Genomic DNA, 24,599 nt, shown 5'->3' on the forward strand with positions numbered 1-24,599 from the left:
AGAAACTGTATACTACAACTGTTTTCCAAAAGAGACCTTATAGCAGTGTGTGGGCTATGCTAAACCGGAAACTATCAGCTAAGTTTCTTCAGCCCATCAGATTTGTCCATTCACAGCTGAAAAAAATATACACAGCTCTAGAGAAATGAAAACCTCATCTTTCCATAATTGATGGTTACCAAGTAACTTCTCTCCCTACCCCCAAGACAGGCATTAATTACTCCAAGTTAAACATCAGGATTCGTTACGCTACCGAGAATCACTTACAAGCATCTCACTGCAAGCAAATACCTGACAGCTTTAATAAAAACTACTTCCAGCGGGCACAGTATAACTGAGGCCTGGGATTCCTCCAGGAAAACTAAATGAAGCCATGGGGCCTCCCACCCCTGGTGGTGGGACACGCTAACCTTAAACTGAGCACTACGCAGTGCTGTGGCACTTCCAATAAGCAGCTGTTTTTCTGAATAGAAGTTCAGGATCTTGACACACAAAACAAGCTTAGAAATATGGAGGGGAAGCACCCAAAATTCACAGCAGAAACAAGGCTAGGCAAGACAATTTGCTGTTACAAGACCAACAATAATGTCTGTGAAGAACAGCATCATAAACACAATCCCCAGTATTCGAGAGGTGGTGGCAGGAGGTAGAGCAGAAAATATTCAAAGTAAAAATCCCGAACTTTTGTTGCATGCACTGCTAAAAAGTTGCCACCAGTACCCCACAAACTCCTACCTGAATAAACTTTTAAAAAACAGGAAAAGAACAGTCAAGAAACACTATATAGTATATAACTATAATATAAAATTATAATAGATAGTAATTGCATATACTGTGTCCTGGTACTGACAACAGTCATCACTAGAAAAAACAAGTACAGGAAGCCATAAGTACATATGAAATGTTCCAGGAGAATATTATATCATTTGTTCTATGTCCAAGACTGATTTTCATTCCAGTTACCTGGAACAAGTTTGTTGACAAAGTATTACAAGTTTATTCTTATTAATTATTATTATAAATAGGAAGAAATAGGCCTTTCAATAATAGGCCTAATAAATTAACTAGCTGTCTATTGTGCAAGTAGGGAGTCTTCAAACCAAAACTACTTACAGAAATAAGAGACCACATGTGAATGGAAAGATGAATACAGATGCACAATATGTGTCAGTGTGACAGAAAGTGATTTCAAGAAACAACTTTTGTCCAGAGATATTGGTCAAACAGAGGGAAAAAAAAATTCTCCCTATCTCTAGCACAGAAAGCAATACTAACTCTCTAGCCTGATCGTACATGTCCAGAAATCACAGACAAACAGTCAATGATCAGTCATGGTGAAACCCTGTACACCTAATAGTTCTCAAGTGTTTGAGGCAAGGTTTTACAAAAATACAAATGTATTGAGCATCTACTTTGCAGATGTTCCACACAGGAAAATCAGTATGGAAAGATGAGTACCCTGGTTTGAAAACTTAGAAAGTTGAATAATCAGTTTGGTGGTAACAACAAAGGCAAACCTTCCTCATAATCTATGGGTTGATTGTATTCCCTCCGTCTTCCTAAAGCAACCATATCTGCAATTCAGGGCCAAACTGATCTCCAGTCAGGAAAACTCTTGCAGAAAATGGGCACTAACCATCTTAAGGATTCTAACACAAAGTATGTGACAAATTAAGATGGTTGTGTGTTACGTATGCTTTTTTCAGATTTTGAAGATATCATACACAGTTTGTGACTGGCTATCATTCTCAAGGATCAGAAAACAACAGGGCTTTAAATCACAATAAATATGATTGGTGTACAGTGAGAGAACATACCCAAGCATGAGTAAAGCATCATACTTTGTGAGTAATGTCAGATATACCTCTGCAGATATCTGTTTGCAATTTGAGTAATTCATACTGTGCTAGGCAATTGACCTATGGACTACTCTGATAAGAAGTTACATATTTATTTTTAAATATAAAAAGTGCACAGGCAGTGAATATCACTGATACTTCTGCGGTTGCAAACAGTTTGAGAAATAATCTTCAAAATGCAGCTAATCCTCCAAATATGCAAAATCATAAATGGGTATTTCAAAAAAATACTTAGTTGGGAGACACTGCATTTTCCTTCTTTGGGAGGAATAAGGGCTCAAGAAATCACTTGAATCACAGAACAATTTAGGTTGGAAGCAACCTCTGGAGGTCTTCTAGTCCAACCCCTGTACAAAGCAGGTCCAATTAAATCAGGTTGTTCAGGGACCTGCCCAGCTGGGCTTTTATTTTCTCCAAGGATGTAGACTCCACAACCTCTCTCTGGGCAACCTGTTCCAATGTCCGATCATCCTCATGATGAAAACGCTTTTCCTCATGTCTAACTGGAACTTCCCATTTCTACCCCGAGCCTGTTGCCTACTGTCCTATCACTAAAATTGCAAGAAAATATAATGGAATAGCTGTATTAGATGAGGATACTATTTAAATCTTCTTTAACTAAACTGCATACCTCTGTCACTTACAGCTGCAATGCAACTAAAAAAAAATGCTAACCACAAGAATCTCCTTAGCCATAAGCAGGCCCTTTCTTAAACCAGTTGAGAAGCCGGGAGCTACACATACAGATTAGTCTCATATATTAGAATAAAGTGTCTGTTCTGTGTATCTCTCCTCCCCTTAGAGAATATCAGTAGTTATCTAAAAGGAAAGAAAATAAAACAATCTGCTTTAAAGGGTCAGTTAGGAGAATAATATGTTTTTAAAGGTGAGTCAGTACCAGGACCTAACAGTTGAATTTGATTTTCAGTGAAATACTATGAGAAACTTTGCTGACTCTGGGTTTAGAGCAGCAGTGTGGTTTGCAGGCACTTTCCCCAGCGATCCCAACTCGCTACATGCTGGTTCAGTTTAGACCTTTTAGCATACATGAACTAGATCTCTTCTGGAGAAAGTCAAACAACAGGCTCTGATCTACACATCACAAAATGCACTTCAACCCCCAAGGAAACAGAAAAGTCTGAACAAATGACTGGTCTTATGAACAACTTCAAAACACATGCATGGGAGGGATATCTGATTCAGAGGACCAGACTAAATCTAATCTGAAGTAACCCTGGAACCACATAGATACAGGGACCTCAGCACTAACTGCTTCTATTAATTGATCGCTAATGGACCAAATTAATTGTTAGTGTAAATACAGTCATAAATGCTACTGGCAATTGCGTCACTACAGATCCAGATCCAAATTTCTTCAAACAGTTACAAAACCAAGAACAGATGATACTGTTTTAGACTGAATATTGAGGTATAAAGATCCTACAGAAAAGGGGGTCACAGAAATAAATAATCAGACTGATTTGGTTTATATTTAAAAGGACAGACAAATGATTGATATCTATAAATATATCAGAGTGAACACCCAGACTGAAAAAGTCATTCAAACTATAGGACAAAGCCGATAAAAAAAACCAAAACAGCTAAAAACTACTCAGAAGGAAGTTTAGGCTGGAAATTACAATGTCTCCAATAATCAGAGGAGTGAGAATCTGGAACTGTTCTCCAACAGGAATAGTCAGGAAAAAAAATCTAGTAGAGTTTTAAAAAGGAGCTTTATCAGTTTGATGTGATGACTTACAATAGCAGACATCTTATTTTACACAATTCAAAAAGTCCCTATGCTTCTAAAACCATGAGACAGACACGCTGAATTGGGTAGGCTTGAATGCACATGCTGCCATACAAACACAGAACAGAACACTTCTATACCTAACTTTTGGTTAGAGGAACTATGCTAAACACAGCAGTAGCTCAGAAATCCTAGGCTATCAATGTAACTCAAGTTTTTTCCTTTTTGTTGATTTAATCCACCATCTATGTGCTCTTCTGGCAACATAAATATTACATTCCAATCTCCACTAACTACAAAGACAGAGAGAATACTAGAACTTACTCAAATTGACAGACATTGCAATAGTCACGTTATTACCTATGTCTTTTGACTTATTCTGGAAGCTCCCACTCCTTCCTGACATCACTTTCTAAGGGAACATGTCCAAAGCTAAAGGTTCAGCTTGAAACCAGAGGTAGCATCTTTCTCATAAAGATGTCACCTTTCTCATTATGTTAGCTTTCCAACTCTCTGAACTTGTTCTGTGAATTCGCTGCTTTTTAAAGAACAGGCTAAAAAGAAACATGTTAAGTGGAGCATCAGTAATTATACTGCCATGCTTAGTTTCTAAACTACCTTTGAGTAATCAGTTGAATCAGAAGGCTAAGACAACCAAAAGACTTTCTTCTCTTCAGGCTCTTTTCTGTAAAAGTTAACACATTGCCATTTTCTACCTTCTTTCTCAATGATGTCAGAGAGAAGAGGACACAGTTCAAGAGACGGCTTTTTTGCTAAGTAATTAAAATATTCTGTGTTTTTCCAGACCTCTTAAACCTTCCTCAATCTTCCTTCTCCCATGAAAAGTGAAATTACAACCTATCCTAAAAGAGGAACATAGTCAGTTTATTACATATATTTCAGCTGCAAATGACAGCAAGCATAACAGCTCAGTACCAGCTCCAGGTCAAAATCTAGACAAAGGTTAGCTTTAGTAAGCTCTAGATGAAGACTAACAATAACATAAAGACAGAGGCTAGCTAGCTAAGGTATGTTATATAACAGTAGCTTACACCTCTTTCTCCTGACCTCCTGCCCAATCCTACCTTTTTCATATCACACTTCCCAGAAATATCCATCTCAGAGTTAATATGAAGATATCTATCTCGCAGCAAGGTGGAGGAATTATATGCATCCCAAAGCAAGTAAGCATGAAACACTGCTGTTACCTTACCTTCATGGACTCAGTCTGTTAAGAAACAAAACAAAATAAAAAGCCCAACAACAACAACAAGCTGTCTTGCATTATGACAAGGTTAAAAAGAAGAATATATTTTATTATTGCTAAAATCTTTCTGAGGCAAGTTCTTCTATAATGAAAAAATGAGCTATCATTAAATCAACACTGATGCATATTGTTCGCTGTCTGTAAACACTAACACAGCCTCAGCCAGATTTGTCATAAACAAACATTAAGGCTAAAAATTGATGTGTGTCTGTCAGAAGATTTACAGAAGGCCAAAGTACCACAATGCTAGATGACCAATAATCTCTAACACCTTAAAAATAAATGACAAAGCATAATTTCCTACATAGTCATGGGTAAGGAGGACCTTAGAAAGGAATCTGGGAACAACCAGGTAGTAGCAAGCGAAAGGGATGTTTAAGAGCCTTCTACAAAGACCAGGTAGAGGAAGAGAGGCAGTCAGGAGAGTGCAAGTAGGCAGGAAAGAGTCTTCTTTCACTGTGGAGGTACAGCAAAGTAAGAGGAGGAGAGGAGCTGGTGGAGGAGTTCTCCACTGTCAAATTTATAAATTAATAAGATAACTGTGGCAGCAACATTTTAAAAAGCCTCAAGAGACGCACCTATATTATTTCAAGCAAAAGCGATTACAGCAATTGAGATATGAAAGCATAAAGGCCTGGATAAGAATATAATCTATCCTCAAAATCTACAGAACTTCCCTCTTCTCCCATCAGACAATAAATATTTTATTACAACTTAGGTTTTAGGCCAAATTATTTGAGCATTTCATTTTAACTCCTAGAAAGTATCTGCCTTTCCAATAAAGAACAAATAATTTTCAAACCACTATAAAAACAGTCAACAATACGTGAAGCAACACTACCCGACACTATCCATTAAGGTCTTTCCAACATCAGCCATCCACCACAGTATAGTTTGAAAAAGAATGCACTACCTACCCTCTTTGAAACAAATCCACATTGAAGAATTTGTGGAGCTCCACGGAGAATTCTACCATAGCCTGAACTTCGCTCATGTTTATGAGGATGAAGAAGTCAAAGTTTGTCAGCACCTTAGTTACTGAAAACAAACAGAAAACAAACTTTTTAGAACACAAATGGGGAATAACACCTATCTGATCCTTCCAAGCTCCCTCTTCCCTCCCAAGCACTATACACAATTTTGTACAGCTTCCTTAAACATACATGTCCTTCAATAAGCAAGAATGTAGCATGTGCCCAGTCCTACCCACCATAATTTATAACATTTGACTCCTTTGCAACAAAGATACTAGAGAAGTATCACAATATCACCAGCATAATACAATTCTGAAACCTGCTGATCCCTATGTACTGCAGCTCTGCTCTGGCACCTTGCCAAGAGAGGAAGATGCACCGCCAGCGAGGAAGGAAATAGTGTGGTCTCCTTTCAGCCCTGGCTGAAGCAGAACGACCACGCAGGTGGCACTGCCTCAGCTCTGACACGAGGACAGGGAGAGCTGAATTACCACATGGCCACACTGTGCAGAGGCCTGACCAGGTCAGGTAGGACTATCCACGGAGAGATTGTAGAAGGAAGGCAGGAGTTAAGGAGGGCAACACGCCCACCCTTAGACAATCCTTGTTATTAGTAAAGTGTTAATTCTGTTTTCTTTGCAGCCACAGGTTGGCACTTTACTGCTGACTTTCAACTGCCTGCTGATACTTAAATTAAAATCCTTCAGACCCTGGCTGAGTTATTCTGTTTTTCCTTCAACAGTTTTAACTGGATTAATAAAATAAACTACAGTCTCCACAAACACTGTCTTCAAGCTTCCAACTTCCTGCAAGCACTGTCTGGATTGAGGAATAAACAAAACAAAACAAAAAAACCCTAAACCGGACAATCCTTCATGCACATTAGATCCTGTTCTGGGTCTAACGCAGAAGCAGCAAGCACAAAAGCTGGCCTGGCCTGAGCTTGAATGAGTTATGTTTTTTTGTTTCTGAGAGTTTGAAAAAGCATTTGGAAGCTTGGGAAGCAGCAGGTGGTACTAGTGAGACTGAAAACAGAGTAGCTGGCAGAGAAAATCACAGCCAAAGCAAATTTCGGTCACCTGAAATAAAGCTACCTTTAGGGGCTACCTCCAGCCTAACAAATAAGTTTACTTGGCATACAGACCAAAGATAAGATTTACCTCTCTGTGCTCACTCTAGAGGAGCTGGCAGCTTTCAAGCCTGGCTAAACAGCACTGCAGCCCAGGTTTAGATTTTTAACTATAAACAAGAAGTGAATTCTGACCTTGGTTTAACAGTCAATACAAGTACTCTGCAGGCACTTTACTAAAAACACAGCAAAAACAAGAAGCTAGTACTGCTGAAGTAACATGGGACAGGAAAAGAGGAATTTTGCTTTCAAAGCTGAGTTATCACAACATGAAGAACTCGGATCAAGGGCCCTTTGCGCCAGATCAAAACCAGAGAACCTAGATGACACAGTTAACGCAGCTTGTCCAAAACCCTGTGTTGATTCAAATTTAATTCAAGAGGACTTTGGCAGATTAATTCAGCGATGCCACAAGTTTTGCCAGAGTATGTTATGCTAAGATTCTCACTGATATCCTAAAGGACTTTGAAACAATTCCTTCTTCCACCGCTTCCTCTCCAAGATTATTGTGTAGGGATGTCCTCACTGGTCTTTAAAGCCCGAATCAAGAAGCCCTGCTTTTTCTTGTGGCACCCTAGTTCTCCGGGGTTGCCATGCTGCATGATCACGTCTCACCCATATGATGCAGCATGTCTTCTGCAAACAGCCAGGCCCACTGGTCAACAAGTGCATAAGGGAACCTGATCTCCCACTGAGAGGAGATCCTGGACCTGCCACATCCCTGAGAGGAGGCTGCTGTGCAACAAACCTTGTGGGCAGCACATATAACATGACAAAACCGTCCAAAACCTTAGAAAGGACCCCACTTTGAAATACTCAGGAAGAGGCAAAAGTATTTAAGAAGACCAAGGATGCCATAGGCCAGTCTCAACTGACTTGCGTTTTGATGAAACTAACTACATCCTTGAGAGATGAAGACATCACATCACTGCATGCCTCTGACTCTCCAGCACAACAAATAGCACTAACCTGCATCCCTAACAGCTCGCCTCCACCAAGAGAAGGGAAAAGTCCCCACCGTGCCTGCACAAGTTAAGCAGTTATGCTGCAGTCACTCCCAAATGCTTCTGTTCCAAGTCCTCAGGAGGAAACTCAGAACAATGTAGAACTGGTCCAGACAGATAAACTCAAAAGCCCATTTTATGAATGAGATATGTCAACAAAAGAAGCTGGTGAGAGCCATATCCTGCATTACATTCAATAGGGCTGCCTGGTGAACTTGTGGGATATCTATCGTGCTTAACACATCTCTAGCTGTGGCTACTCCCTTCCTACACCACTGAGCTGACCTGGCATCCCTCACCACTAATAACTGCTCAGGCAGGCAACCATTGCAGACTGAACACAGGGTCCAGCAAACACACACCTGCACAGCAAGACACCGCATGTTTTAATCCAGTAACGCAGCCCTTGCTCAATTACCAACAATACTTGGAAAAGCGACACCCATGCTTTGCTCCACTATCAACTGCAAAAGCAACCTCAAATATTGTGCCACAGGTCACAAAACTGTAGATCTAGAAAGCAATGCTGCACACCACAGTAAGTACCTGGGATTGCTTTTTCTTTGCCAAGCATCAGCTATTCCACATACACCTTAACCTGGGGGAAGAGGAACATTCAGTCCTGGGCTGACGTAAAGCAGTGGCATATGAGCCATTAGAGCCGCCAGAAGAACGGCAGGTATGTTGCCAGAGCAGCTGACAGATTCTGCAGTAAGCCCACAATACAGCAAGCCACCCAGCTCTTGTTTGCAAACTGTTATTTGGCATCAAGTCTGCCCTCAGTGGTTCTTCCTCTTCTTGCTGATGGACAAACACATTTCACCCTTATGTAGCTCTTGACTGGCAGCAGCACAAGGTTTCCAGGCTGGTGGTTAGGTTGCCAGTGATTGACTTGATATCAAGATACCAGGGGGAAGCAGGATCACCAAGAAGTGGCACTATAACTCTGCTAATCTCGGTATGTCTAGTATCATCCCAGGCAAAATAAAACAGGATGTCATCATGTGCTTTCTCACATTGAGCTTTGATAGCAGTAAACAGCCTCTTTGACCTGCTGGAGCCTAGAAGCCTTCTCTTCTGCGGTTGGTCACAGTCACTTTCCATTTACAGCAAGACTGGCTGTCATTATTCACTGCTCTTCTCACATGCCCACAGAGTCCACTGGACAGGCACATACCCAGAGATGTGGGGAAAAAAGCTATTTTAGATATAGTCTATCAGGATGCCAAATTCAGCATACTTGAGTGTGGCTGCATAATGAAAGCAGTCATTAAGGTCCATGAAAAGTCGTATGGACAGCACCAAAACCTTCAGGAGGGGGGTGGTCAGTCACCCCCTACTTGTTCTAGTCCTGTAGCAGCTTGGAAGCCAAATGCATTGGTGCCACCTACCAGTACTGCAGTCACAAGGAGACAGACGAACCTGGAAACAGAAGTCAGCAGTACAAGGAATCCACTGCCAAAAATCCCATATTGCACTTGACTCAAGCAACCCATGAGAAGCTGGTCAGAAAGGTGCAAGGCAGGTAGGACACAGCAGAATGTCCAAGCCTCCCAACAAAATAAAGTCACTACCATGTGGTCTTGTCAACCTGGTGAAGATCATGCATCTAACTGCTGAATAAGTTCAAAATATTCTTTGTCAAAAGACACGGATGCACAAGAATCCAGTCTAAGAATGAAACCTAAGCAGCAGAACTGTTAAAAGGAACAGCTGCACTGCGAGAAACAGTAGGCACGACTAGTTTGTTTTCAGCTTTACATTACATTCCTTAAAGTATAGTGACTGGATCAGCTGTATCCTGCTTGAAGGGCGTAAGAGCAGGCTGCTCTTTCCCTGGAGAAAAACTAAGCATGTCTCAGGACACAAGCTTCTAGAGAGCTTTCCAGACTGTCGGGTGCAGTGGGAAAAAAGGGAGTCACAGCAAGAAGCCTGGAGCTTGCAACTCAAGCTGAGCGACTGCTGAAAAGAGCAAGGAACAGACACCCAGCTCAGGGGTGACAGAAGGAAAAGCATACAAAGAAACGAAGGGGACCGAGCAGTTTTCTGCAAGTCACTGAGCTTGCTGAAACAGTGAGACATACGGCAGCAGCAGAATTATTTATAAACTTTTCCTATTTCTATTCTGTTTTGCCTAGTCATTTCGAATTTTTCCATTTAAAATGTTAAGTATTCTAACTTTTATTCTAATGAAAACCTTCAGTTTTCTTTGTGCAATTCATATTAAAAGGTGGTCTACGCAGATGCATTTCAAAGCCCCAGCTGGCTCCAAACTCTGCCTTCACCACCTTGCCAGTCCCCTGACCCACATTCTTACCACTTTTGCACTAGCATAAACATTCGCATGGTCAGCACAGACAGCTTCATCAGGCACCGGATCCAACCGAAAACTAACCATTCCAGTAAAGACTGCGGTAGCTCCCTAAGCCAGCCGAGCCTGTGCTCACACAACTGGCAGCAGCACTTCACAACTCAGAGGAGAAAAATCACCTCGTCTATGTCATTGTTGCTTTGAGTTTAAGCAAATTGCGTATTCCTGAGATACACTGTCTTCCTTGCAGCTCCCCTAGACCAATATGTGCTTGTGCCATTTCTGTCAAAAATATGGAAAAAATTAGTGCTAACATGAGGCAGGCAGAGAGGAGGAAGAAATCACCTTTCCAACAGTAATTCTTTACATTCAGAAAAAAAAAAGAAAAAAAAATAAGCACATACATTTCTAAGACTCTTAACATTTAACCATATTAAACTTTATATTGATTTTCTTCAGCTTAATTCATTTTTATGACAGTTACCAGGTTTATGGACTCAAAGCACTGTCAAAATCTTTCATATCAGTGCAAAGAAAGACAGTGTTCTTTGAACTGCATAACAGAAAGTCTTATGTAGCAATTAAAATATTTTAAAGGAGAAACTCAAACCTGGACAACCTTTAATTTTCATTTGTTAATCACACAAAGTTCAAATAAAAAATAAACCCATTAGAGGTATTTCTTTATATACAGTACATTCAAATTTACAGCTAAACTTCCACTGACTGACTTCAACGACAGTTAAATGTCTGCAACTCATTTAAACACTTAATAATTTGATTGTTACATTTTAAAGCACACAATTAACATTCAGAAACAGAGATACTGAACTGAATGTTTGTCCCGCTGGTCTTTCAGAAGCAGAAGAAAGCTTCATTAAAAGCTCTCTCCATACGAACAGCAGAAGTTAACGCAGCATGTAAACATGCATCAGAAGCTCTGCTGATGATGGAGGAGAGCGTCCCAGCACACTGGCTAGGGCGAACGGGAGGTTTCACTGCTCTTGGGAGCTACTTACACTCACCCACCTTAGAACCTGCACAGAATCAAAGCACAATCTCAAAATCCAATAACCTTTAAGCACTATGACTGAACATCTCCAGTAGTTAAGACGTCAGTTAAAGCCACTTGATCCTATATTGAGGACCCAAATTCTACTTTTCTTTACACTTCTCTGAGTGTATTTATGTGAACTTTTTCTTAAGAAGGCAAATCTCCTGTGTGTCCTGGCCAGTTTGTGCTGTCCCCACACTAGCTCACCACTCCCTTATTTATCCAAACTAATCCTTTCTGGAACAACAATATAAAATGGATCACAGAAATATCAGATTCAAAAATCCCTCCAAAAGGAAAATGAAATGTTTCTTGATTCTGTTTTTTCCTAAACAGATCATTTTAATGATGCTTTACAGCAGCTGCATCAGTACACCTAAGAGGACAATGAAATGACAGAGGTAGATATACAGAAACTTCCTAAACCAGCTTTATTCTCAGAGAAATGCTTGTGTACCAGTGCCATTAATCTAGCTAGCTGTATGGGAAACTGCAAGAGAAAGCTAAAAACAAAACCACAGTACATTCAAAGAATCTCTTACCTCTACTGGCAAATACTCCATTTAAGTATGTTAATTAACCAGTCTTCCAGTTCTTCACTATTGCTGTCAAAAACATACTGCTTGAACTAAAAAAAAAAAAAAAAAAAGTTTTACTTAGAATAAGACCTCTAGAACTTTTCAGTACTTGTGCTCCTTATTCTCTTTCCTTATGTTCTAACAACATATCCCATCATGTCCTCTCCAACAGACATACACATATCTTCTACCAGCCTTCTCCAATTTGTCCTCAACCCCTGCACTGCCATTTTCAGCTTTCAAGTGCAACAGTCCAACATTCATTTTTCCAAAATAAAAGAAAAAAAACCACACTTCGTGAAGCCCACACTTTGGAAAAGTTGATCTTGCCACGTTCAACCAAGTCATCCTTCTCTTCACCAAGGACTTCTAAAACCCAGCTCCCAAAAGAGCACCACACACCCCAGCCGCCTTGCAGCTTCCTTGATCTCCAAAGAGAATCTCAGCTCACCAGGAGCCACATAAAGATGAGGAGGCAGCAGTAAATTCTGGCCTGAGTCATCAGACACAGCTCATGCCGCCACACAGTCCCACATAGCTACCAGACAGGAGACAACTTGCAAGAAAAGGCCACAAGAAACTTTCTGGGGGATTTTTGTGTCCCTTCTCTTCCTCAGGAGTCAAATACATTCTGGCTAAAATTCAGAGAACAAGGGGGAGAGCCCGAAGCCTGAGAACTCAATTTCTTAGAGCAAATGCTATAGCTAAGTCAAATAACCAAAATGCCTAATATTCTGAAACCCTCCTTGAAGCTTTGCTAACCCATTATCTCAAAAAATATTTGTTAAGAATCCATCTAGCTTCATTGTATTCTTAAGAGTCAGGTTATTTAAAATAATGAACAAAATAACCAGTGTCTCCTGTTTATTTAACGTCCTTTAACTTTCAGACATGCAAAAAACAATTTTTATTTATTCTTTCTTAAAGGAACTTTGCTTATGTTTTATAAGAAGGTTTCAGAGAAATACAAATGAGAAACCTATCACAGCTTGAGCAGAAAAGCTGTGCAACTAAACTGTTTTTGCCTTAGCTTCAGAGAGAAGAAAACAGAGAAAGTGTAGCATAAATAAATATGGTACCTGGAACTTTTTAAAATAGTTATCACTTGTGCATGTCATGTAATATTACATCTTTTGATACCACAGATTATCAATAATGCCTTAGGTAAAATTCTGATCCCATAAACCTCCCACTAAAATGGCACTGACTTTTACGCCATTTGTTTAATTATGCAGTACATGCTAGTTATACTAGTCATATTAGTTCTTTCTAAAAAAGGACTGTTTCTTTTGTATATTCAGTCTATAACTGATCCAGGAGGTTGGGCAGAATGAGAGAGAGAGACAGAGAGAACAAAATACTCAGAGTAGTTAAAATTGTTCTAGCCTTAAATTTCGTATTTTATAGTCAGTAAAAGTCAAAAGCAAAACCAGAGAATCCTAAGAATGAAAATACCACAAAATGTTTTTTCCCCCCAGTTTTCTTCTAGTTGCTCTTTCGACACATTCTTCAGGTAATTTTTCTTCTTCCAAGCTCCTGTAGGAGCTTTGTACACCTCTGTCCCCAACCTTTATTTCTGTCCTCTTCTCCCTTTATATTGAGATCCAATACCTGCCAAGACAAACTCAGCTACCATCTCTACACCAATGACTCACAGATCTGTACCCCCACCTGAAAACTGCCTTCCATTTCCATTCCAAATTTATCTGTTTTTTGGACACAGACTTTAGCCGAAATTCAGAGTGGCTAAAGGAAAGTACTTAACCTGACCTTCAAAGCTATTCCTAATACCTACTTTCTGTGTGTGCACAATAGCACAGTCTTACTGTAAACCTAGGCAGCATTTTTCATTTGGTTTTGTCCAGGTTCTCATAGACTTTGGCAAGACTATGCACAAGACCTGCCAAATTTTCTGCATGAGATCAGAAATATGTCCCATCTATCTATACAGCCAAACCTCATCCAAACTCATATCCTCTTTTGCTTTAATTACTGTTAGGCTGAAAAAGCATAATTCACTGCATGTATTAGTTCAGCATGGTGTCACAAAGAACATCTTCCTAGCTTGTTATTTTGATCATTTCACCTCTCTTTTTATACCCTCAGAGAGAGCACAGGCTACTGCATCCAACACAACCCACTTGTCTTCTTTTCAAATCCCTTTGCAGTTGTTCAGCACTTAGCATGATTGTGTCCTGGCTGAAGACTAGAGCTTCCCAGAGCTACAGATAAACACAGACCCTCCATAATTAAAAAGGAAAGAGGAAAGAAAAGAAATGCTAACTGAATTTTGAGTTGCATACACAATATGTTGTAAATCAAGGAAACAAAAAACCCATAATGTCAAGTGTAGATACCTTGGGATAACTTATTCAAATCTCATTTTCCCTATTTTGAAAAGACAACATGACTACCACTCAGAAAAAGACAACAGAAGAGACCACTCTATATCAGGATGTATTCGTTTTATGGAAATTAGAATTTTGAAGAATTTAAATATTTATATGAATATAAATACTCACAGTTACTCAGATAAAGTTAAACAGTGACCTAATTTTTATGGTTCATGGCAAAACCCAACAATTAAAATTTTCTTCTTGGATGGTTCTCTAAGGATATTTTATTTCACAGGCAACCATTTTAAGATTTGATTCACCTTTTCTAACAAAGCTAATACAGGATGCCTATGATACTTTAATGGGCCAGATAAACAACTAGCTTAATCAAGTATTAAAATTCAAGTTTTCCTACATTTTTGCTTTAAATTTAGCAACAGTATCTGGTCCTCCATGCAGCACACTGATGAAAACAACATATTCACTAGTCTGAGCTGACAGCTTGATGAATCCCACTGAGCATGGAAGTCATCAGTATATTGCACTTACTTCTTTTCTTCTGTCCTATTAATAGATCACATATGCGATATAACAATTCATCTTGAGCATTTATTAAGCTTACTCCCTTTTACCCTAACATTGGTCTTTGTCTGACAAATGGCACGGTATGTCTAAGCTTTTTCATTAAAAAGTTTAACACGAAAAGTTCTGTGAGCAGCACAGCCAGGAGAGCTTGCTTTCCCACAGCCGTGCTCGTCCCCCTTTAGTTCTCCCTTCCCACCACGACACCTCCAGGTCTTTTATGAAGCCCCGAGGAGGCAAGAGCTGGCCTGTGCTGCCGGGACCATGACGCTCCGGGCACAGGCACCAGCCAGCGCCTGCAGAAGGGACCAGCTCGCTGCCACCTTCTGCCTCTCAGTGAGGGCACTAACTTCAGCGTCTTCTCTGACTGAACACCAACTTTATCATCAGTGAGAGCCCTTCTCCTCTTTCAGACTTGGCTGAAACGAGCAATGGCCTCAGCAGTAATTTGTGGAGTATTTTATTTACTTTTTACAAACACTTCTCTTAAAAACAAAAAGCACATTTTAAAAGTAACGGTTAATGATTAAAAGACTAAGAAAGAACAGGCAAAACTTAGACTGACATCAAGCCTGACCCAACAAAATACAGCATTTCCACAAAAAGTGGTGGCAGCCCAGGATGCATGCTACGACGTAGGCCAGGCCTCTGCCCCGCTTGGGTCGCGAGCCCTGGCTGGGGGAAAAGACTGAGCCAGTACTGCCACCTTCCTCTCCTAACCCCAGGGAAAGCAGGCAGCCTAAGCGAGCAGCTAATTCTTCCATTCACCATCAAGCCACTTCAGTAACAGTGATTAAAATCAAGACAAATACCTCCAACTAAAGCAGAAGTAATTTTATCTAGAAATACATCTGTAAATAAGTTACTTAGCTTATAATTTTCATATACGACACTTAACCTATCTTTTCCTATCAATCTATTCATAAAAGCAATACAGGGGAAAAAAGTGAAGTGCTTACTCTAAATATGCAATTAAGAGTCTTCCTGAACTTTAAAAAGCATATAATGATCTTATAATAAACTAAATATATATATATAAATTGAAAGCTGTAATATTTTGTCTTAAATTGCGTAACTTAATACATTCATCTTCTCATAATCTGAAGAATTTATAAAGGATGCACCAGGTAGCAATTAAATATATTAGGAGAGTGAAATTTACTAAAAGAACTTGATTTTGTCTAGCTGAAATGGTTCTTCATAAAATATTAACTGTTTCTGTTAGTGTACTTAGAACTTACTTCATTCTCCTACTTACACAAAGCAAGAAATCAACACTGCTTTGAATTCCGTGTGCCATGCAATACCATTAAATGCAAACTAACTCTCACATGCATGAATGAATGTGGCATTAAAATGTCTGCAACTGCTTGTTAATGTCATTACTTTGACATATTTTATGAATTGGAATAGTGCTCAAAAAAGCCAATTGTTGCAGTTTTCCCCCACCCCAAGAAAATTTACTCTTAAAAAAATAAAGCTGTGATTTTTTTTTAAGAGGAAAAAAATGAATTTAGCTGCACATGCTCAGTAAATTACATCTTAAAAGGTAATAATTCCAAATTAAGCCATTTTGTAAATAAAACAGAGCACAATTTACAGAGTTAAGCCATTGTTCTGATATCCGTTCTGAGGTCATGGCTTGACAAGACAGTAAATACAGTTTAGATTTGACAGGTTGATTTTGTACTGGAAGGCTTTATGCCAAATAGTTACTGCCTTTCCTCCCACAGTAGGCATTCAGTCAGCACAAATTATAAATTACATATTATTATTAATTTAAGAAATGCGAGAGTTTGCCTGCCTGATCAAAGTTGCATTTTTGGGAAAATCTGATCGCAAGGAGATCTAGATCAGCAGTCACAAAACCACTTCCTTGGTGGTTCCAACACTGGTATCATCTCTACTGACAGGCGGGATGCACCAGCACAGAAAAGCAGTCATTCTGCTAGGACTTTTCTGCAGATATAAGTTATTTCAGAAACAGATCGGAGTACAGTATCAAAGTCTATTTTATTTTTCAACACCTAATGTTAATAAACTAACACAAAGTCAGCTGATTTGGAGCTGGCTTTACAGGACTACATCTTTGAAAAGCATAATCCCCAATTTAACTGTTTTTCACCTACAGTTTGGCTTCCAGTTTCTTATCACTTTAATAAAAGAAATTGAGACAAGCACTACAGCAAATAAATTTAGGTTAAAAGTTCGATTCTTAATTTCAAATGTGAAAAGAATCTAAAGACTCTAGAAATATAAATCATTCTTTTCATCTTCTCATAAATTTTGTCTACAGCCTCTATTCAGTACAAGGCAGAGAAATGTCATAGCTTTATTTTGTTCTTCCCTTTTAAAATGATTATCTAATCACAGATATTCTGAGATAGAAGCATTCTTTCTATCCAATTCTTTGGAATCTTATTAAAAAAAAAAATCTAGAGCCTCCTCTGTTAAAGAAAACATGCATCAAGTTTATAGTCAAGTCCATATTATTTTAGTACAAAGTGCAATATAGTTATGGTGTTGTAATGTAAAGTTGAAAAAGTTGAAGGATAATTAAACAGACTGTCATTGGGAGCAACTTTTTCAACCATCTGATCATGAAGATAACACGGTCATGGGAAAATATCTCTGAATGTGTATTAAAACTGCTTGCGCATTAACTTTTCAGAAAAATACATATGCAGCAAACGAAAACATCTACATGTCAGTTTAAGGTAATGACACCTTAAGTTCCCACTACTTATCTTCACCCTGAGCAGGCAGGGAAGAACTGTCCTTTTGTCTGTAACCTCATGTAGCACCTCCGGCAACTTAACCCTCCCGCCTCCCCCCAAATCCAAGAGCACTAAGTTTACTTATAGCCATCATCCAAACCAGCCAAGGATCTTATCTGAAGGCTCATTCTTGATTCCCTCCACTCTCTTCTATCGCTTTCAACAGCATCCAGAAGCAGATGAAGATATTCTTCTGTACAGAAGTAATTTCTATCCCAAAGTATCTCAATCAATTTATTTTTGTATTATGCTATAGTAAAGATGAAATTAATGAAAAAAACAAAGGTCCATCAACTGGCAGCCTGGAGCAAACCCGATCAGGCCCAACAGCTACCAGCAGCCCCCAAAAAAGAAAAAACAAAATAAATCACTCCCCGCTCTCCCTTACCTGCTTTAGGAGAAAAAGGGCTAAACACAGTACCTGCAGTACCGCGCATGCATTTGACTGACAACTCAGGAAAAGGCATTTCTGCAGAAACAGAAGTCACGCAGAGGTGGCACAAATCAGCCTCAGTGGAAAAAAGGGCTGGTAGCATGGACAAGCTGCCCAGAGGTCAGCGTGCATGGTGAGGGAAGAAGGGCTGCCAGGAAGCACTGCAAGAAGAGCGCAGTACGTTGTTACCTATCAGCAGCAGCAGCAGAGACTTTCAAGAATTTCCCTCTGCTGCGCTAGGACACTTGCTGCCACCCCACCTCACAGGCAGGTTTTTGCAGGGGGGACAAAAAAACACCACTACAGAAACAAACCTTTACAAGTATTTTGGAGGTTATTCTAAAGTTAAAAAAAAAAAAAAAAATCACTCCCCAAGAAAACCCCAAACAAAGCAAAAACGCTGCAATATTTCACTGATTTAATTGCAGCGTGGCTCCACACACAACTGCGCTGACACAGCTGAGGAGCAGGCCAACACCAACATGAGATGCCGGAGAAGCGAGCAAGGGCACAGCAAGGATTTCCCAAGCCAGCTCTGCCCACGCAGCAGTGCGACGGCTTCCACACTAGTAACAGCTCCAGAAGCGGCCGTCCCAGGTGCTCACCCCCATCTTCACGGCATCGGTGCCTCACCTCCACGCTGCCACCACCACGCCGCTTGTGGGGTAGCATTTTAAAATGAATTGGTTACGGTTTCAGAACAATCTATTTTTGCAGCGCTTGATCAGCTCGCTTCCTTATCCTGTTTCAAGGCGCAGCTCCACAAATAGCTGTGTCAGCCTGGCCGATGGGAAGGGACGGTGAGCGGTGGCAGGAACGCGGCAGCTCCTGCTCCCTCTGCTTTGCTTCACCAGAGCTGTCACTGAAAGGGAAGAGGTTTAAATAACAGGGCTAGGGCAATTTTCCCTTCTCATGATCCTTCCCAGGCTAAAACTCGCTCCATTCGCTCCTTAGGTTAACCACGAAGGCTGGGCAAGGAGAGGAGCCAGGCAGGAGGCAGCAGTCCTTTCTCCGTCCCGTCAGGAAAGGCTCAGCCAAAAGGGCCCAACTGCGACCCCAAGTTCTGCCCTGCACACAGGCCGGTATGTCCCAAGACCTTCCCAAAGGCCTGGCTTTCCAGGGAGGAAGGAAACTACAAAGCAGGAATCCTCCCTGGCAAAGCAGGGCAGGGAGATTGCTTTCCTCGAGGGAGGTGGGAACGTGCGGGCAGCCTCCAATGCAGCTCTTCGTCCCACCAGGCCTGGAAGGACGCTCCACTTGCAGGACAGCTAACGCACGGCTCCAGCTGCAGGGGGAAGGGACCACTTTTGCCGTGGTGGGACATCCCCAGCCTCTGTCGTGGAGGAAGAAAAGGTCGGGGCCGCCTGGTCCCTGGAGTGGGTCCCACCTTTGCACCCCACAGCGCGCTCTGCTGCAGGGCTCTCAGTGCCTCCTAGCAGCAACACGGCTTTTTACCCCAGCAGAGTGCCAAAATAAAAGATACATAAACAGTTCCTATTAAACAGACAAATATAGCAACCCTATCAAACTCAGGTTTTGCTTTTCTTTTATGGCTTAATAGTTTTATGCCCCTTGTACCTCTCCCTCCCCGTATGCTATTCAATGGGCGGAATAAAGCTGATGCCGGAAGAGCTGCTAAAAAACTGACACAAACTTAAAATGGCATAGCTATGTTTCAGAAATAACACATTCAATATAAAACAAATCTAGCGATCAACTTCAGTACCTTCAAGGGGTACACTTGAAGGGTTACATCAAAACAAAGCAGTAAGCTGATTTTTGAATTAGCCTGAATCATCACCATTGCTATTTAAACAACTTTTGACAGTGTTTTATATGGAACAGTTTCTGTTCATTCCTTTTTTTCCTACAATTTAGTTGTCATGTTCAGTCAGAAATTCATTTATTAATGTTTGCTAATCATTAAATCCTTTATATTCTGCTTTCAAATTTGCTGCAGCTAGAATAAGGAAAAACACTTATTAAATACAACACATATCTTTGGGAAAAAAAACCAACAACGAAGAATCAAGTTATCAGAGGTTTTGCCTACCTTACAAATACTTGTTGGCTAGTTTTCAAACAACTAAACCCATTCAAATGGATCCTAATTACCTCATACCCTATCCAAGAAGAATAAACCAACCACTGACTATACTGACCAGCCATGCAAATTTATCTTCCCACCTAAGCTCCATCTAGCTTCCAGACATTTCACAAGTCAAAAGACATACACATTTCTATTAAGGCTTCTAGTTACACACCAAAAAATAAACCAAATATCTGTAGCAAGCCAAGATTCAAAGTAATTTCAGAGTAATGCAATCTACTTGTCATAAAAGAGGTCCTGTCTTTGGAGTATGCAAAGTAAAAGCAGCACCAGGCTAAATCTGATGGCACTGAGCTTCTGCCCCAGAAACAAGGATGTTCATTAGAAAGAAAAGTCCAGTCTGAACAGAATAGGCACAAGGCTGGAGACCTAAGCAAGTCTCGACTTCCACCTATCGGTCTAGTATTGACCTCAACCATTATAAGGTTATTTCTCTACATTGTTTTCACAGATAAAACAGTAAATATACATTTTTGACTATCTACGCCTTATTGTTTTGGCACTTGAAATATTCTCAATACCTTAGATATTTTGATCCAACTTATTCCACTGACCTGAAGGGTTTAACGTCAAAGATATATAAAACCATAGGCTGCAGAATTATCTGATAGCTAGTATAATCTCAGAGTTTGTGCACAAAATCAGAAAAGCTTAAAAAATTTGCATGTATCCTATGCTAGATGGGCCACATATAAATAGGTAGACAAGCAATACATACTGTAGATTAAAATGTCTAGATATACCTGCACCTTTCCTACTAAAAGGTAGCAACATTACGCTACATTATTTAGATAGAATTTTTTACATGGAAATATACAATCATTTTGCAGAAAAATCATCATGTGACACCTGAACTGACAACCCAGGAGGAAAGTACAGGCTCTTGGAATAACGCTTCTTAAACCTGCGGAGAAGCAGATACTATTATGTTTCCCTTTAACATTTTAATAGAAAGAGATAAAAGAAACACTGCAAGCCATTCTGAGATCAAAACTCCAAATCCTTAAAGGGAAACCTTCATTATTAACTCTAGAAACTCATCTAAAGCATAAAGAGAATTCAACTCATTTACTTTATAGCTAGAAAGCATGATTAGCTCATCTAGCTTGACATCCTGTATAACACAGGTAATGATCTATGCTGTCATCAGTAACACATATCAGTGACAGATTCATGAAGTTAAAACAAGCAATCAAACAAGGTTGTGATTATAGTAAACAGAGCTGGATCTTAAAAACAAGTCAGTTTATTATTTCAAAGTGTCAGAAGTCAAAGCTAAGGCTTCCTGCACAACTCATGAAACCGTAGAATTTTTTTTAATGCTGAGTTGTTGATTTTTTTAATCCTGGTTGGTGATTAATTTTATATATGATATTCAGCAAACTATAAATAAGGTGTGGGAGGTAATAAATTTAAACCTTTTAACTTGAAAATTAAAATAGGAAAAAATATGTTTTCAATTTTCCTGATATAAGTCATGCAATTCAGAAAGGAGGAAATTTTGAATTTATTTTTGGTAAGAAATACTGATAAGGAAGACTACATGTCTTGTTTCCAACAAAACTGTTGGCAAAATATAAAGTTCAAGATTCTTAGTGCTGGAGCTGTTCCCAACCCCAAAACCTTTAAAGAAAATTGATGAAAAAGAAGCAAAAAGGTAGCACTGAAATCATCTAATGAAAAACAGAGCTGATGTAATTTCAATCGGCTTTACTTTACCATATTTCAACCTTTGTTCCGCCTATAAACTGAGCACTAAGTGGCTTTGCTGTGTTCCCTATGCCTCTGCCTGTTCTTTCCAAGAATAGCGCTATCATAGGTTTCTGCTTGAAGTAAACAGTTTGCTCACCTGACTTCTCCCTGACCCTGAAATAAGCAGCAAACTTATTTCCTCCCTTTCAGATTTTTTTATTGTGCACGCTTTGTTGTATGCTCCTCTTGTTACCACAAACTTTCCACTCATTGTTCTGGGAGGAAGAGAATTTGCAAGACAGACTTCTACAAATGTGAACTGCGCTGCATTACTGACATACCAACTGCTTTTGCTAGAAATGAATGCATAAACATTTAACTGTGCTCATACTTCTACAATGACAGAAATACATTGTTTTCTATATACAATACTTTGAGATGTTTTCCATGAATGAAAGCAATCAAAATGTATTTAGTGAAATGTCTGAGTAGGCCAAAATCAGCAAAACAGTTAACACAGTTAAAAGCACGTATCTTGCTGCACAGAAAAGCATAAGGTGTGTGAATGTCAACAGAATGTAAGGACATATTTTACTGTTTTGCGCAGCTGTGGCAGAAAAAACTCAGAAGTAGCATTTATTCAGAAACACACTCTGATTGCAGTAAGTTCACAGGAACATGAGAAAGTGGCTTTTGAGCCTATTTGCCCAATCAAACCCAGTCTGCCGCTCCTGATCTAAAACAGCAAGATGCAAAGCCTTGCAGGTTCCTATATAATATCCTATATATAAGGCTCTTGGGGAGTTGCTATATAATCAAACTTTTCATTTAAAAAAAAACAACAACATATTTTGCAAGCTTTTTGATTAGGAGGGAAAAGTGAGTGCAAGACTAAATAATTAACAATTCAAGAAACTGTAAGTTGCGTTCATCAAACGGGCCTGTGCTTAACATGAACCCTTACTTTGGCTACGTGCATTTTGAGCCAGTGGACTGCCTGAGCTGGCTGATCTGTAAGAGCAGGCTTGCAAAACAAACACCCATCACAAACAATTACTGGTCGACATGCAGATGCTCCTCATCTACCCCATCAGGAAGACAATTAATGCACTAGTGAGACTGTATTTTTCCATAAGGAGTTAGAGGGGAAGGGGGGGAACCCACACAACAAAAATGCAGCTCTCTAACACTGGTTAACTAGAGAGTATTTTTTTCCAAGCCTATCCTATAGTCTTTAGGGATTGGGGGTTGAAAAGGAACAAAAGAATTTCAAGACAGAGGACACAAAGGAGAAGATGAATCATTTACCAGGCAAGGATAAGCAGCACTACTCTATGCCAGTAACACCTTGAAACACTGAAACAAGGTCAACAGTAACAAGAATTCACAACAATTTCTTATAATTGTCAGATTAAGATCCATCTTTGATAACAGTTTAACTTCCACATTTGTTCAGGAGAGCCTCTGGATCAAGAGAGAGACACAAACATCAGTATTCTCAGCATTACATTAATAAGCATTCAGGTACCTGGCTCCTAGATTGGACACACATCTAGGTTCTCTTAATAATAATAATAATACATGGGAAGAGTCAGAGCTCATACAGGGCTCCCCTGTCTTCAGCTGTAGCAGTTTAAGACACTGCCACTCAGTAATCTGCTTCACCCCTTTCCCAGAATTTGCTTCCCTATCCACCTCCACAGCCAGTCAGATGGCTGCAAAATATTATATCCTATCCTAATCACTTCAACATTGTCGAAGAAGAGGAACTTGCACCAGAACATCAGACTGTAACTTGGTGAGAGTGAGGCACTGACAGAGATATCCTGCCCCAGGGCATTAACAACATCTTAAAACCACAACTTGGTCCACCAGAATTTGTCAGAACCTTGCTTGGTGGTGAAGCAACTAAAAGAAGTCAAGAAGAAATGCTGAAGATAGCAACAGATCTCAAATTTCACATCTGTCTAGGCTTGAGAACTATATTTCACTAACTCTCCTACAGAGGGTAAAATGCACAAAACAGTACTAAAAATCACGATTTGGTACCCGGGTATTTCCCAGGGAAACGTTTCGACCACAGAACTAGAGTGCCAGGTAACAGTTTCACAGTACAGAGGCTTCAGCGGTACTCAGAAAAGCCACCAAGGCTTATTTCTCCTGAAACCAGAAGAGAACCTGAGCCCTTCTTTTGAGGCTTTGCTGAACTCAAAACAGAACTAAATTCTACAGCACCAACAAATGCGATTGAACCAACAAATGTGTTGGGTTGTCTGACAGATTTTGAAAATCACAGTTTTGAAGACAGATTTCAGTTGCTGCAGGCACTTTACTATTACTGATCACTATTCGTGCCAAACCTTACCCAGGCCAGTCATACTGACTGTAATTTGAAATGAAGATAACAAATCAATTTTATTAATAGAGCAAGCGTAGATTTGAGAAGAAAACTAGTATTTTCACGTATTGTGTCAGTTCTTACCAGTTTTAAAGAACTGTATTTCACATAAAGCAAATGTAAACCATTCCAAAGAATGAGTTCTAATTCATGTTCTATTATTTTAATTGATTACTGAAGGAAAGCTGAAGAACTCACTTATGCTACTTACAGAGAGAAAAAAATGAGAGGCAGTAAAAGCAAAATAAGTTTGATCATCCAAGGCAAGTGCAGATTAAGAGTTACAGCCATACTCTGACATTTCAAATGCAGGTACTCAGACTGTGACTGGCACAGTCAGACAGA

General features: G+C 39.8%; 1 protein-coding gene across 1 annotated transcript in view; it reads right to left on the bottom strand.

Annotated features, from left to right (window-relative positions):
• FAM135A (family with sequence similarity 135 member A) overlaps window positions 1–24,599 on the bottom strand; it is an 87,723-nt gene that overhangs the window by 61,374 nt on the left and 1,750 nt on the right. The window contains exon 2 of the mRNA XM_067294122.1: window positions 5,794–5,914. Coding sequence (XP_067150223.1) covers window positions 5,794–5,870 — 77 coding nt within the window. The 5' untranslated portion in view covers window positions 5,871–5,914. The remainder of the gene's footprint in view (window positions 1–5,793; window positions 5,915–24,599) is intronic.

The sequence above is a fragment of the Apteryx mantelli genome, chromosome 3 (assembly GCF_036417845.1).
Source record: "Apteryx mantelli isolate bAptMan1 chromosome 3, bAptMan1.hap1, whole genome shotgun sequence".
Classification (NCBI taxonomy): Eukaryota; Metazoa; Chordata; class Aves; order Apterygiformes; family Apterygidae; genus Apteryx; species Apteryx mantelli.